The sequence below is a fragment of the Oncorhynchus nerka genome, linkage group LG26 (genome assembly GCF_034236695.1).
Source record: "Oncorhynchus nerka isolate Pitt River linkage group LG26, Oner_Uvic_2.0, whole genome shotgun sequence".
Lineage (NCBI taxonomy): Eukaryota > Metazoa > Chordata > Actinopteri > Salmoniformes > Salmonidae > Oncorhynchus > Oncorhynchus nerka.
Genome location: NC_088421.1, coordinates 886,254 through 902,947, shown reverse-complemented (window position 1 = coordinate 902,947; position 16,694 = coordinate 886,254). Strand labels below are relative to the sequence as shown.

The window sequence follows — 16,694 nt, the reverse complement described above, 5'->3', positions numbered from 1 at the left end:
TTCCTCTTTTACTCCCTGCATTAATTAATTTGTCTGCATGTCTATTCAACATTTGGCTAAAAAGAAACCACGCCTTGAATTAAGAACAGATATATATGCAATGCATTGACACATTGACAACTCAAATTGCTTTAAAGAGCCTTCTAATATTAGACAACAAATAAATATAGTAAAACAATAACTTGAATAGTCCATTCATCACTGTATTTCTTCAAATTGCTGTGCAGAAAAAGGATGTCATCAAATTCTGAAAAATGTAAATTTCTCCCAAAACGCATATGTAAAGTGATATGTCAAATTGAGACTTTTAATAATGTTTAACAGCAACCTAATTCTGCAATCTTCAAAGGCTCTATTCAATTTAGCCAACATCTGTATAGTGGTCGTTTTGGCGGTGTCAGAGGTGGAACTGCGTTACAGCTGTCAAATCTACAAACGGCTCCTGGTAATTCTACCTAAAGCGGACATTGCCATTGGCTGCTCAGAGTCGCTTTAAGATAAATCCCATGTAGCCTTGCTTACAAGGTCGAACACTGGAATATGAGATGATCTACACCTTGATTAGGCTGAGAGAAATCCTCATTATTTCAATTATTTTTTATTTGAGCGTCATTATTTCTATATAGCCTACACTTTCTCGTTCTGAACTTCTAACATGTGAGACGGGTGAGGCTTTGTGACAATGATCAAGAGCAGCTGCTCACTGATTTGAACACTCCAATGCAGTTCCACCTCCGACACCACCATAACATCAGCTATGCGGGTTTTGGCTATCGCCAGTTAATGCTCGATCTGATTGAATCTAGGTCTTACTCAACCTCTAAGATGTAAAGTGATTTGTAAATCAGCTAGTATGCTCAGTCGGTGATGTGCAACAGAGTCAAATCGAGGCTCTCAAACACATCCAAAGTGTTGTTTGAAGTATAGGGTTGTGTTCCCCTACTCAGCTGTTACATTGCATCAACCAATGAATGCATGCCACATTGACTGTGCCGTTGGGCACCAGATTGCTATAATATATGATCTGGCATGCGTCAGCAATGTAGTCGGGCAGGAACGCACTTTAGCTCACCTTTGATGCAGGTGGGTGGGCTGTTGCTCCAGGAAAGATCCCATTGGCAAGTGATGATGTCAGAGCCACTGATGTCATACCCCGGTTGGCACTGATAGGTCAACACACTCCCCCTCACGGGAGAGGTGTGGGAGGAGCTAATCCAGCCAAATTCGATTTGAGGGAGGGCAGGGCAGGTGTCATTAGGCTCTACCTCTGGATGAAAAAGAAGATGTCATCAGATGTAGGATAAACCAGGTGCTTGTTCAGGAGGATATAATGTTACAGAACATTCAGATTTAAATATATCGTGTAGAACACACAATTGAGGTAGAATACGTAATCGTATTGTCTGTTCATATATATATCAAATTTATTAACATTTTGCTTCACTGAATATATGCCAGGAAAATGTAGATTTTGTATTTGTGTGATGTCATGTATGGGCAATCAATGTTTTGCATATCATGTCGTTTATGTGTATGTAATGCTCTGTATGTAAAAGTTCTGTATGTGTACGTACCATGGTAGTGAATAAGGAACCCCTGGCTGAGAATAAATGAGGAGTCGTCAGGGTCACTCTGGAACTGAATAGTGACCTCAGAACCACCTGACACGACCTGGAAACGTTCTCGTGACCCCAGGTACTGGCCAATCACATGGGACATGAGGTCGTGACCATCGAATATGGTGAGAACGTCGTTGTGGCGGATATTCAAACTTTGAGAGCGACAAAACACATGGAGAGGAAAACAACTTTCCCTTTAAATCACAATGTCACTTCAAATGGAATCATAAAATGTCATAATAAAACGTAGCTTCTCACAAACATTGTCATTTCTAATCCTTACAATAAAAACTTCACTGGAAGCATCACATCAGTTTTTTTATGTCTGTCAGTCACAGTTGAAATGCACCCATTATAATCAAAAAGACGTCGCTACACCAGCCACGGAAGTAGCCATCAGTGAGGCAGCGAAACGCAAGGCTCACATTGTTCGACCTACATTTTAACCCTCAAGTATATTCCTTACAAAACATGCACATTTCTAAATAAACATGCTTATTTTGAGTTCTACCTCCATCATATGGACCTCTTGTGTGGTGGGGGAAAAAACTATGCAAAGGGAGCGCTCATGTTATGCAAGTGAGGTTTCAGAAGCAAAAGAGGCATGGGAAAATTAAAGGAGAACAATTCCCTCCCCCAAATGCTTCAACCACAGCTTCAAAGACCAGAATTATGCCTGTTGGGTGTTGGTGAGGTCAAACTCACATCTGGATGTCCAGTTCGATGCGCTTCTCCTCATTGCCATGGATCTGCCACACACAGTCCTGCCCCTTGGAGTAGCTCTGTGGCCAATCGGGGGACAGAACAGTACTGGAGGGATCGGTCAACTCTCCCCCACACAAAGCTGAGAGGGGGTGGGAAGAGAGGGTGTGAGGTAGTAAAAAAGGAAAAAAGTTATTGTAACATTACTTGTATTATTGTCTTTAGTTTTTAGTTTAGTGAATGAAAGGGGCTTTATAAACAAATGATCATAATGTAATGGTAGTACTCAATGGTATTACCTTTACACACAGGCTCGCTCTCATTCCAGTGTGGATCGCTTTGGTCCACACACTCAATGACCCCAGAGCCCTGCTCCATGACAAAGCCCGGGGAGCAGGAGAAGGTGACTGTGGTGCCCAACGGAAAGGTGATGTCACTGCCGCTGAAATTCCCATGGGGCAAGTAGGGCTCATAACAGTGTTCCCCGTCAAAGGCTGAGAGAGAGCGAGAGAGATAAAACAGTGTGCACGTGTGAATATGAGGAGAGAACTAGGATAATGCATAATATAAGATGAATTCAAGTAGGGTTGACCCCATTTAGTCAACCGGTCGATTGTTTGGTTGATAGGCTGTTGGTCGACCGAGATTTCTTTAGTTGAGCAGTCGCAATGTTTTTTTTTTCATGGTGCACATGATTCACGCCTGATTCACGCCAGTCTAAGTGGACTAATCCATTGCGGAGGCCACAGGAATGGCACAGTCCATCACTCTAAGACATGATACTGAAATTGTAAATGGTTATATTATGTACACTACCGTTCAACAGTTTGGGGTCACTTGGAAATGTCCTTGTTTTTGAAGGAAAAGCACATTTTTTGTCCATTAAAATAACATCAAATTGATCAGAAATACAATGTAGACATTGTTAATGTTGTAAATAACAATTGTAGCCGGAAACTGTAGATTTTTTATGGAATATCTACATAGGCTTACAGAGGCCCATTATCAGCAACCATCACTCCTGTGTTCCAATGGCACATTGTGTTAGTTAATACAAGTTTATCATTTTAAAAGGCTAATTTATCATTAGAAAACCCTTTTGCAATTATGTTAGCACAACTGAAAACTGTAGTACTGATTAAAGAAGCAATACAACTGGCCTTCTTTAGACTAGTTGAGTATCTGGAGCATTTGTGGGTTCGATCACAGGCTCAAAATGACAGAAACAAATACTTTCTTCTGAAACTCAGTCTATTCTTGTTCTAAGAAATTAAGGCAATTCCATGCGAGAAATTGCCAAGAAACTGAATATCTCGTACAATGCTGTGTACTACCCCTTCACAGAGCAGTGCAAACTGGCTCTAAGCAGAATAGAAAGAGGAGTGGGTGGCCCCGTGGCACAACTGAGCAAGAGGACAAGTACATTAGTGTCTAGTTTGAGAAACAGACATCTCACAAGTCCTCAACTGGCAGCTTCATTAAATAGTACCCGCAAAACACCAGTCTCAACGTCAACAGTGAAGAGGCGACTCCGGGATGCTGGCCTTCTAGGCAGAGTTCCTCTGTCCAGTGTCTGTGTTTTTTTGCCAATCTTTTATTTCTATTGGCCAGTCTGTGATATGGATTTTTCTTTGCAACTCTGCCTAGAAGGCCAGCATCCCGGAACTTGGATTAGCTAACACAACGTGCATTATCCCCTCTGTATTTATACCTGTGTTCTCTGTCTGTTTATTGCCAGTTCGTTTTTTTGCCAGTTCGTTTTGTTTGTGAAACCTACCAGCGTTTGTTCCCCGGCTCCTGTCTGTTTCTTGCTCCTGTTTCCTAGTCATTCCTGGTTTTGATGTTTCTGCCTGCCCTGACCCTGAGCTTGCCTGCTATTCTATACCTTGCCCCACCTCACTGGATTATTGACGCCTGTCTGCCCTGACCCTGAGACTGCCTGCCGTTCTGGACCCTTTGCACCTTCTCTGGACTACCTGCCTGCATTTGACCTGTCATTTGCCTGCCCCTGTATTATAAATAAGATAGCGTACCTAATCACGCTGATGTCCGGGAGGGCTCTGGCCTGAGCTACGGCAGTATGGGAACAACATTCGGCCATATGCTTCAGTCTGAAGGAGTTTGTGGCAAAGGAAAATAAAGTTTTTGATGCTGCATTGTCTGGGAAAGAGGCTTCCCAGAAGTTACTCCAGCTTTGGCAAGGCTCCCGCAGTGTGGCAGACTACACAATGGAATTACGCACGTTGGCAGCTGAGAGTGCCTGGAACCTGGACGCACTGTCCGACATGTTCCTGCACAGCATATCGGAGGAAGTAAAAGAGCTACTGACGGATATTGACTCGCTCATCGCCTTGACCATTCAGATTGATGGGCGACTACAGGAACAACGGAAGGAGAGGAGATTCGATTTTGCCCGCCCGTCCATGGATTCCACCTCGCCTCCAAGGTATCCCGGAAGTCCCCGACGGCTCCGTTGTCGAGAGAACCCGAGGCTACCTGTGTTCCCCCAAGGGCCTCCAAAGACTGATGATTTACCTCTTCCTGAGCCCATGCAACTAGGCAGAGCTAGGCTGTCTCCAGCTGAACAGCTATACAGGCTTCACACTAAGAGCTGCCTGTATTGCGGGACTACAGGTAATTTCGTCTCCACCTGTCCACTAAAAGACCAGGCTCACCGGTAGGAGTGAGTACTTTAGCGGGCCATACGGATAACTTTTCCTCTCCCCTTACTTGCACCTCCTTTCATTCCATATTGCTTTGGGGGAACCAGTCAAAATCTCTCTGGGTACTCATTGACTCTGGGGCCGTTGAGAGTTTTATGGACGCTACCCTGGCTTCCGAGTTGGATATCCCCACTCAGCCCCTATCCATTCCCATGGACGTTAGAGCACTGGACGGGCACTCTATAGGCCGGGTCACCCACAATACCACCCCCATCAACCTAGGTGGGTCAGGGAACCACAGCGAAATGATCCAGTTCCTGCTCATTAAGTCTCCTCAGGTTCCCAGGGTATTTGGATTCTCCTGGCTCCAGCAACACAATCCCTTCATTGACTGGTCTGCCGGTGCCATCATGGGCTGGAGCCCGTTCTGCCAAGCTCATGGCCTGAAGTCAGCGCAGCCTGCCCCGGGACGTCTTCCTGGGAGCTTGGAAGTTGCCCCGGACCTCTCCACCATTCCCGCGGAGTACCAGGACCCCCGGGAGGTGTTCAGTAAGGCCCAGGCCACTTCGCTGCTGCCGCACCGACCATATCACTGTGGGATTGACCTTCTCCCAGGCACCACTCCGCCCCAGGGATGACTGTACCGCAATTCAAGAACGCATGCAACTATTTTTTGTCTGCTATAATAAAGGCTCTATATTATTTATGTTAGAGCTGGTACATTTATTTATTTGGTGTTGTTTACACTGTTCCGAAAAAACAGCAACTGTTTGGCACACACAATACTAACGTAACACTTGCTCCAATATACTCCTTTTTCTTGATCTTCAGTAGTTTCCAAAGCTAAGTCAAATGTCTTCTACAGATCTGACTTCCCCTTTCCCTGCTGAGCAACTAGTAAACATTCGCCCATTTCGTGTTTCTTTTTTCCGTCCTCTGCCTCCATTTTGCTGTTGACATTACTGTGTTCGGAGTTTGTTATAACCAATTTATTGATGCGATTATGGTGGGCTATAGGTCAGGCCCTATTGGTCACATGCATGCGAGGAGAGCGAGACAACGTGCGCCAGTCACACAGACACTCACTGTCAATTTTTTTAACAGTGTGACTATTGGGCTCTTTCTTGAGTCATTTGTGTGACTTAATCAAACAGTGTGTTTAAACCATCAGACAAGCTCAGTGCATACGTAATTGGTTTTATTCAAACAAATATATGGAAAAACAAGTTTAAACATTTTGACCCATCTATTGGTCGAAAGAACACAACGACTCTCGATCGACCCCAAAAATGTTTTTTTTTTGTCGTGGACAGCCCTAAACTAAAGCAAGCAGCAGTGTCTGTACAGTCATATCACAGTCAATTACAAATAAGAGTGAGAAAGAGACAAGAGAAACTGTGTGTACTGATGTTGGGAGCATTTTAAGGTCTCACCCTCATAGCGCAGAGCTAGTAGTAACGGGATGGAAGAGGAGTCGGCCGTGAGCTCCAGGTAGAGTATGGAGCCCTCGCTCACGATGCCACGCTCTGGCACATCGTCCAGGTCTGAGTCAAAGAGCAGGGGAGACATGGAGTTGTTTCCACTGCGCACAATCAGCCTGACAAAGAGGGAGAAGAAAGGATAAAGGGAAAGAAAGAAGAGTAGAGAGGCGGAAGGTGGGGAGAAAGGGGAGAATGAAGGGTAGAGGGAGTAAGAATAGTGGGTAGGAAGGAAGGACGGTAGAAAGGAAAGAAAGTTAAAAGGAAGGAAAGAAGGGAGAAAAGAAGAGTGAAGGGAGAGAGTTTATTCCTTCAAGACGTTTAATCATTTTATTTGTATTGTATTTATTATGGATCCCCATTAGCCGCTGCCAAGGACACTACTCTACTACCACATATCTACAACAGAAAATCTGTGTGCGTATGTTATCGTGCGTGTATGCATGTGTCTGCCTGTGCAAGTGTCTCTTCACAGTCCCCGCTGTTCCACAAGGTGTATTTTAATGTTTTCTAATCAGATTTTACTGCTTGCATGAGTTACGCGATGTGGAATAGAGTTCTATGTAGTCATGGCTCTTTGTAGTACTGTGCGCCTCCCATAGTCTGTTCCGGACTTGGGGACTGCGAGTGGCAGGCCATTAGTAAAGATTGAAAAAAGTAAGGGTCCTAGACAGCTGCTCTGGGGAATGCCTGACTCTAACTGGATTATGTTGGATAGGCTTCCCTTAAAGAACACCCCCGTGTTCTGTTAGACAGGTAACACTTGATCCACAATATAGCAGTGATGTAAAGCCATAACATATATGTTTTTCCAGCAGCAGATTATGATCAAAAATGTCAAACGCTGCACTGAAATCTAATAAAACAGACCCCACAAACGTTTTATTATCAATTTATCTCAGCCAATCATCAGTCATTCGTGTAAGTCTCGCACATGTTGAATGTCCATCCCTATAAACGTGCAGTTGTTCATTTGTTTACTGTGAAATAGCATTGTGGTAGCACATAGTTTTTTTCTCCAACAGACCCCTCCGTCGCGACGTCCCCTGAATGCCCATCTGCTAGCCTGCTAGCCGCGGCCCTCTAGCAGTCTAGAGCATATTGGACTGTTAGCTGAAGAGATCCATCGGCCAATTTATTGTTCCACTCTACCTATTTTGGACCCCTTTGCTACACGGAACCCTACTAATCCATCATGACTGGTCTATCGACGTAACCGCACGAGGAGACTCCGCATGAGGAGGCCATAACAGACTTCTTCCATCACGACATCCCTCTAAGGCCCTTCTGCTAGCTTGCTAGCCCCGACCTGCTAGCTGTCTGAATCGCCGTGTCTCCAGCCAGCCTAACTACTCACTGGACCCCTATGATCACTCGGCTACGCATGCCTCTCCCTAATGTCAATACGCCTTGTCCATTGCTGTTCTGGTTAGTGATTATTGTCTTATTTCACTGTAGAGCCTCTAGCCCTGCTCAATATGCCTTAGCCAACCCTTTAGTTCCACCTCCCACACATGCGGTGACATCAGCTGGTTTAAATGTTTCTAAAGACAATATCTCTGTCATCATCACTCAATGCCTAGGTTTACCTCCAATGTATTCACGTCCTACCATACCATTGTCTGTACATTATGCCTTGAATCTATTCTATTGCGCCCAGAAACCTGCTCCTTTTACTCTCTGTTCCGAACATACTAGACGACCATTTCTTATAGCCTTTAGCCGTACCCTTATTATACTCCTCCTCTGTTTGCCTGGTGATGTAGAGGTTAATCCAGGCCCTGCAGTGCCTAGCTCCACTCCCATTCCCCAGCTGCTCTCATTGGTTGACTTCTGTAACTGTAAAAGCCTTGGTTTCATGCATGTTAACATTAGAAGCATCCTCCCTAAGTTTGTTTTATTCACTGCTTTAGCACACTCTGCTAACCCGGATGTCCTTGCAGTGTGAGAATCCTGGTTTAGAGAGACCATCAAAAACCCTGAGAAATCCATCCCTAGCTATAACATTTTCCAAAAAGATAGAACTGCCAAAGTGGATGGAGTTGCAATCTACTGCAGAGATAGCCTGTAGAGTTCTGTCTTACTATCCAGGTCTGTACCCAAACAATTCGAGCTTCTACTTTTAAAAATCCACCTTTCCAGAAACAAATCTCTCACTGTTGCCACTTGCTATAGACCACCCTCTGCCGCCAGCTGTGCCCTGGACACCATATGTGAATTGATTGCCCCCATCTATCTTCAGAGCTCGTTCTGCTAGGTGACCTAAACTGGGACATGCTTAACACCCCGGCCATCCTACAATCTAAGATTGATGCCCGGCAGGGTAGCCTAGTGGTTAGAGCGTTGGACTAGTAACCGGAAGGTTGTGAGTTCAAACCCCCGAGCTGACAAGGTACAAATCTGTCGTTCTGCCCCTGAACAGGCAGTTAACCCACTGTTCCCAGGCCGTCATTGAAAATAAGAATGTGTTCTTAACTGACTTGCCTGGTTAAATAAAGGTAAAAATTTTTTTTTTTTTAAATCTCACACAAATTATCAATGAACCTACCAGGTACAACCCCAAATCCGTAAACACGGGCACCCTCACAGATATCATCCTAACCAACTTGTCCTCCAAATACACCTCTGCTGTTTTCCACCAAGATCTCAGCGATCACTGCCTCATTACCTGCATCCGTAATGGGTCTGGGGTCAAACGACAACCCCTCATCACTGTCAAACGCTCCCTAAAACACTTCAGCGAGCAGGCCTTTCTAATTGACCTGGCCCGGTTATCCTGGAAGGATATTGACCTCATCCTGTAAGTAGATGCCTGGTTATTCTTTAAAAGTGCCTTCCTCACCATCTTAAATAAGCATGCCCCATTCAAAAAAATGTAGAACCGGGAACAGATATAGACCTTGGTTCACTCCAGACCTGACTGCCCATGACCAGCACAAAAACATCCTGTGGCGTACTGCATTAGCATTGAATAGCCCCTGTGATATGCAACTTTTCAGGGAAGTTAGGAACCAATATACACAGGCAGTTAGGAAAGCTAAGGCTAGCTTTTTCAAACAGAAATTTGCATCCTGTAGCACAAACTCAAAAAAGTTCTGGGACACTGTAAAGTCCATGGAGAATAAGAGCACCTCCTCCCAGCTGTCCACTGCACTGAGGCTAGGAAACACTGTCACCACCCAAAAATCTACAATAATTGAGAATTTCTATAAGCATTTTTCTACGGCTGGCCATGCTTTCCACCTGGCTACCCCTACCACGGTCAACAGCACTGCACCCCCCACAGCAACTAGCCCAAGCCTCCCCATTTCTCCTTCACCCAAATCCAGATTGCTGATGTTCTGAAAGTGCTGTAAAATCTGGAAACCTACAAATCAGCCGGGCTCGACAATCTGGACCCTCTCTTTCTAAAATGATCTGCCGAAATTGTTGCAACCCCCATTACTAGCCTGTTCAACCTCTCTTCCGTATCGTCTGAGATTCATAAAGATTACTTACAGGCTCTAACCAATGGTGCGAAAAAAAAGGTATGTGTGTTTGTGTGTGTGTAGGTAAGTAAAGAAATAAAACAACAGTAAAAAGACATTTGAAAAAAAGAGTAGCAAGCTATACACAGACAACTGTTAGTCAGGCTTATTGAGGTAGTATGTACATGTAGGTATCGTTAAAGTGACTATGCATATATGATGAACAGAGAGTAGTGGTGTTGATGTGAGCCATTACCAGCCTTTCAAAGCACTTCATGGCTACGGACGTGAGTGCTACGGGTCTGTAGTCATTTAGGCAGGTTGCCTTTGTGATCTTGGGCACATGGACTATGGTGGTCTGCTTGAAGCATGTTGGTATTACAGACTCAATCAGGGACATGTTGAAAATGTCAGTGAAGACACCTGCCAGTTGGTCAGCACATGCCCGGAGCACACGTCCTGGTAATCCGTCTGGCCCCGCAGCCTTGTGTATGTTGACCTGTTTAAAGGTCTTACTCATGGAGAGCGTGACCACACAGTCGTCCGGAACAGCTGATGCTCTCATGCATGCCTCAGTGTTGCTTGACTCGAAGCGAGCATAGAAGTGATTTAGCTCATCTGGTAGGCTCGTGTCACTGGGCAGCTCGCGGCTGTGCTTCCCTTTGTAGTCTGTAATAGTTTGCAAGCCCTGCCACATCCGACGAGCGTCGGAGCCGGTGTAGTATGATTCAATCTTAGCCCTGTATTGACGCTTTGCCTGTTTGATGGTTCGTCGCAGGACATAGCGGGATTTATTGTAAGCTTCTGGGTTAGAGTCCCGCACCTTGAAAGCGGCAGCTCTACCCTTTAGCTCAGTACGAATGTTGCCTGTAATCCATGGCTTCTGGTTGGGGTATGTACGTACAGTCACTGTGGGGACGACGTCCTCAATGCACTTATTGATAAAGCCAGTGACTGATGTGGTGTATTCCTCAATGTCATCGGAAGAGTCCTGGAACATGTTCCAGTCTGTGATAGAAAAGCAGTCCTGTAGTTTAGCATCTGCTTCATCTGACCATTTTTTTATAGACCGAGTCACTGGTGCTACCCGCTTAATTTTTTTGCTTGTAAGTAGGAATCAGGAGAATAGAACTATGGTCAGATTTACCAAATGGAGGGCGAGGGAGAGCTTTGTACGCGTATCTGTGTGTGGAGTAAAGTTGGTCTAGAATTTTTCCCTCTGGTTGCACATTTAACATGCTGATAGAGATTTGGTAGAACTGATTTAAGTTTCCCTGCATTAAAGTATCCGGCCACTAGGAGCGCCGCCTCTGGGTGAGTGGTTTCCTGTTTGCACTGAGTGCGGTCTTAGTGCCCAGCATCTGTCTGTGGTGGTAAATAAACAACCACGAAAAGTATAGCTGAGAACTCTCTAGGCAAGTAATAGTTCTTTGATAGAGTTCAGTGTGTCAAATCAGAGGTCCTGTTGTCCAAACCTTTGGCAGTCTCTATGGGGGTGCCACAGGGTTCAATTCTCGGGCTGACTCTATTCTCTATATACATCAATGATGTCGCTCTTGCTGCTGGTGATTCTCTGTTCCACCTCTACGCATACGACACCATTCTGGCCCTTCTTTGGACACTGTGTTAACTCATCTACAGACGAGCTTCAATGCCATACAACTCTCCTTCCGTGGCCTCCAACGGCTCTTAAATGCAAGTAAAACTAAATGCATACTCTTCAACCGATTGCTGCCCGTACCTGCCCACCTGCCCGTCCAGCATCACTACTCTGGATGGTTCAAACTTAGAATATGTGGACAACTACAAATACCTAGGTGTTTGGCTAGACTGGGGGAATGCTAATTCGCATAACAAAAAAATGTATGTAGCGTCTGAACAGTTTGGTTAGTGACAGCTTGCGCTGTTCTGTGAAGGGAGTAGTACACAAAGTTGTACGAGATTTTCAGTTTCTTGGCAATTTCTCGCATGGAATAGTCTTCATTTCTCAGAACAAGAATAGATTGACGAGTTTCAGAAGAAAGTTATTTGTTTCTGGCCATTTTGAGCCTGTAATCGAACCCACAAATGCTCCAGATACTCAACTAGTCTAAAGAAGGCAAGTTGTATTGCTTCTTTAATCAGTACAACAGTTTTCAGCTGTGCTAACATAATTACAAAAAGGTTGTCTAATGATAAATTAGCCTTTTAAAATTATAAACTTGGATTAGCAAACACAACGTGCCATTGGAACACAGGAGTGTTGGTTGCTGATAATGGGCCTCTGTAAGCCTATGTAGATATTCCATAAAAAATCTGCCGTTTCCGGCTACAACATTAACAACATCTACACAAATTTGATCAATTTTATGTTATTTTAATGGACAGAAATATTGCTTTTCTTTCAAAAACAAGGACATTTCCAAGTGACAACAAACTTTTGAACAGAAGTGTACTTGTCGGTTGTTTTGTCCTTAACGCCCATAAACCTCCCAAGACTAGTCTGAATGTACCAGTTTAATGTGGGCTATTTTTAGCACTTTTCTGGAATTCTTGTTTTTTTTATTGCGTTACTGGGCGGCTTATCAGTGGTAGAGATGACAGTGATATTTATGTTTGAGCTGATAATGCAAGGTGAGCTGCACACAGTGGACTTCCTACTAGGGCAATCCGCCTCAGTGCTAACAGTATACCTCAGGTTCATAGGCGCATGATTAATGCATACAATAGCTGTAGGATTGACAGAGACATTGAAGGGAGTTAGAAGGACATAAATTAGGTTACTCATATTATGACTGCCAACGCCCCTGGGACAATGCACATTTGCAAGAGCACTACGATAACTCAGCAACACAATGGTAGGGATTATCTGAGCAGGGCTTAGTTACTGATAAGTCATTGTCTAAATGCAGCCTTGAAATCCGTGGGCAGAGTCCAGGAGCCAAGATGATTTGGATGGACTCATGTCATTCCTGTAGAGCATCTTCTGTTTCCAAAAGGTGTCAAAGTTATCTATAAAAGCTATGCAACAGATCTACAGTAGTATTTTAGCCAGATGTGTAATAACAGTAGCCTGCTGAATCTTTCACAGCCGTGGCCCAGTGATGGCTTCGGGCCTGAAATAACTGGCCGCTTTTTGGAATCTTTCAGAGCCAGAATCAGTTCTTCAAAATCCATTTTCAGCAGTTCCAAGCTAGCCCTCCTAATGCCATTTAATCCAACATGGACTACGACAGCATCAGCCCCCAACAGCTGTCGGAGAATGGTAGGAGAGAGCCTCATAATGTCCTGTACTCATGCTCTGGGATAGCACAGGGTTTTTTCCCCGGGAACCGATATGTTTCTCACCATAGAGCTACCGATGATGAAAGCTGGTGAAATGGCTGAGGCGGTCCGGACTTTCTTTCGCCCAGATACCCTCATGGCCCAATGAAGGTGGGAGCTCTGAAGATCTGAAACCGAGGTAGAAGCCACCAGAGAGAAAGACAGAACATGGGACGAAGATGCAGGTACCGCCGCATCTGATCTCAAAGTGGAAGTCCCCAGGGACAAAGGCGCCGGAACCTTTGGATCCAGGGTGGTGAAGCTGTTTGAAGTATGTATCCGGTCCGGGCTTACCACTGCCAAGGAGGCCCCTATTGTCAAAGGCTGCTGCTTTCAACTTTCACGGCGAGTGACGTGCCTCCATGGCTGCTCAGTAGGGTCAAGAATAGGAACATCCACTAAGTCATCCAAAATCATCCTACTATCTCTATTCTCCAGGGAAGGTGGAAACCCCTTCAGGGAGGAATCACTGCAGGGCACCGGCCAGTCGGCTGTGGAGAGACAACATGGCGGCAACACTCCCATCAACACAGTTCCTGCAGCGTTGAAAACATTTGTTTAGCGACCTCCATTTGAAACAGGCTAGCTGGGCTTCAGTGTCTCTCTTCTTGAAAATAATTTACAAGTCAACTGATCAGTCAACTGATTTGTGCAATCAATCTGTGCAGTTAGAGTAGTTAACTCTCTTAACTAAATGCATTATACCAGTAGAAAGGGCCCTAGTTTTTTGGGGGCCCTAAGTGAGATTTGCTTGGGTGGCCCCACCACCTCTCGGGCAAAACATTTTACTGGCCCCATCTTGACGGTGGAGAGATTTTTTTTAAAGTACATTTCTGGCAATTCTACACATTTTGTCATGGGGCTTAGAGAAATGCTGCAGTGTTAAAGCAGGTTTTTTGCACTTCTACACATTTTGCTACAGTTTAGAGAGAAAATGTTCACTTTTAATAACTCATTTCCTGCAATTCCACAAAATTCCATGACTTATGCCATGTTAATATGATATCTGAATGAGAGTTACTAATACAATCAATTGGGCCCCACTGTAGGTCAGGGCCCTGGGCACGTGCCCTGCATGCCTGGTCAACATTCAACAAGGTTAGATAGCTGGCTAGACTAACTTACCAATCAAAAAATTGTTAGCTGACATGGCTAATTGAGTGACTGTCAGTGACTGACATATCTATTTATTTAATTGAACCTTTATTGAACTAGGCAAGTCAGTAAAGAACAAATTATTATTTACAATGACGGCCTACCAAAAGACAAAAGGCTTCCTGCAGGATGGGGGCTGGGATTAAAAATTTAAAATAAATATATAAATATAGGACAAAACACACATCACGACAAGAGAGACAACACAACACTACATAAAGAGAGGCCGAGGACAACACATGAAAACATGACAATGACAACATGACAACACAGCATGGTAGCAACAAAACATGACAACATGGTAGCTACACATGCTACACCCTGCTTAAGCCAGTACATGTCCAGGCCCGTCTGAAGTTTGCTAGAAAGCCTTTGGATGATCTAGAAGAAGATTGGGAGAATGTCATATGGTCAGATGAAACCAAAATGGAACTTTTTGGTAAAAACTCAACTCGTCGTGTTTGGAGGACAAAGAATGCTGAGTTGCATCCAAAGAACACCATACCTACTGTGAAGCATGGGGGTGGAAACATCATGCGTTGGGGCTGTTTTTCTGCAAAGGGACCAGGACGACTGATCCATGTAAAGGAAAGAATGAATGGGGCCAGGTATCGTGAGATTTTGAGTGAAAACCTCCTTCCATCAGCAAGGGCATTGAAGATGAAACGTGGCTGGGTCTTTCAGCATGACAATGATCCCAAACACACCGCCCGGGCAACGAAAGAGTGGCTTCGTAAGAAGCATTTCAAGGTCCTGGAGTGGCCTAGCCAGTCTCCAGATTTCAACCCCATAGAAAATCTTTGGAGGGGGTTGAAAGTCTGTGTTGCCCAGCAACAGCCCCAAAACACCACTGCTCTAGAGGAGATCTGCATGGAGGAATGGGCCAAAATACCAGCAACAGTGTGTGAAAACCTTGTCAAAAGACTTACAGAAAACGTTTGACCTCTGTCATTGCCAAGAAAGGGTATATAACAAAGTATTGAGATAAACTTTTGTTATTGACCAAATACTTATTTTCCACCATAATTTGCAAATAAATTCATAAAAAATCTTACAATGTGATTTTCTGGATTTTTTTTCTCATTTTGTCTGTCATAGTTGAAGTGTACCTGTGATGAAAATTACAGGCCTCTCTCATCTTTTTAAGTGGGAGAACTTGCACAATTGGTGGCTGACTAAATACTTTTTTTGCCCCACTGTACATGTATAAGGAATGTATATGGTGGGGTCAATGGAGGGTGGATAAAAACTAGCGGTCTGGAAAGTTACTGAGTGAGGGAAAAGGCAATCACTTGGTTGTGTTCACTGATAAGGCTGGATAGCTGTGGATTAGTGAGGAACGTAGGCCAAGGTCAGGTCAGGTCAGATGAAGTGAGAAGGAACAGTTTTATTACACACATCACATAACTTCCTGCCTAGCAACAGAGTTGTATTGGCTGTCTAGATGTGCAAGGAGGAGAATGCGCCTAATAGTAGGGTATAAATACTTGTGCTGGCGGAAACCTGTTGTTGTCTTTTCAGCTGTTTGACCCATTGGGTGAATAAACTTGGTTTGAGCTTTGACTAGTCCGTTAGATTCTGCAGACGACAGTTGGTGTTGTCGGCAGGATTCACCACGATTTACAGTAGAACTGGAAAGTCCGAATCAAGGTAAGCACAGTTCCTACACCTGTTACGATCATTCCAACATCTTGTGGAGATGAAAGTCGTAGGCTGAACAATAATATGACACAGACCTTGAATGCCTGAGCTCATTCAGTAGTCTCATTATATAATGACTGGTTGTAGATTCATGGTATGAGGTAAGTCTAGGAAGGTAAGCCTGAGCAGGGTAGTCCCTCCGGAGGGTAAGTCCTAGGGGGTAAATCCCGAGTGGGTTGGTTCCTGCGAGCACCATAAAGCATAGGGTATGTCCCGGAAGGTAAGCACTGAGCAGGGTAAATTCTAGGGGGTAAATCCTGGGTAGGGTTAATTTCCTGCTAGACCCAAAAGGGGGGTGAAAACCCAGCCGAGGTGGCCGTGAGGCTGTAGGGTGTGTGTGTATGAATGTTTGACATGATTCGTCTGTAGTAACTGTAGCAATAAAGAGAGAGGTTGATCCACGCCATATTGGGGCTGGAGAACCATGACAGATTAGGTGGAAATAGGAGGACAACTGTGAGTAATTTTGGTAATGAGGAGTGTTGGGAACAGTGGTATTTTATGTTGAGAAATTGGACTTAAAACCCAATCACATGCTAAGCTGTTACTACTTAACAGATTGGGGGGTGACACAGTCAATAATTGTCACGGATCCCCTGGTAATGC

General features: G+C 44.5%; 1 protein-coding gene across 1 annotated transcript in view; it reads right to left on the bottom strand.

The window, feature by feature from the left end:
• Window positions 1–16,694, bottom strand: part of sez6l2 (seizure related 6 homolog (mouse)-like 2) — a 62,242-nt gene that overhangs the window by 14,911 nt on the left and 30,637 nt on the right. Inside the window, exons 9-13 of the mRNA XM_029635204.2 lie at window positions 6,418–6,581; window positions 2,621–2,815; window positions 2,325–2,463; window positions 1,575–1,771; window positions 1,073–1,267 (exon numbers count right to left, since the gene is read on the bottom strand). Coding sequence (XP_029491064.1) covers window positions 1,073–1,267; window positions 1,575–1,771; window positions 2,325–2,463; window positions 2,621–2,815; window positions 6,418–6,581 — 890 coding nt within the window. The remainder of the gene's footprint in view (window positions 1–1,072; window positions 1,268–1,574; window positions 1,772–2,324; window positions 2,464–2,620; window positions 2,816–6,417; window positions 6,582–16,694) is intronic.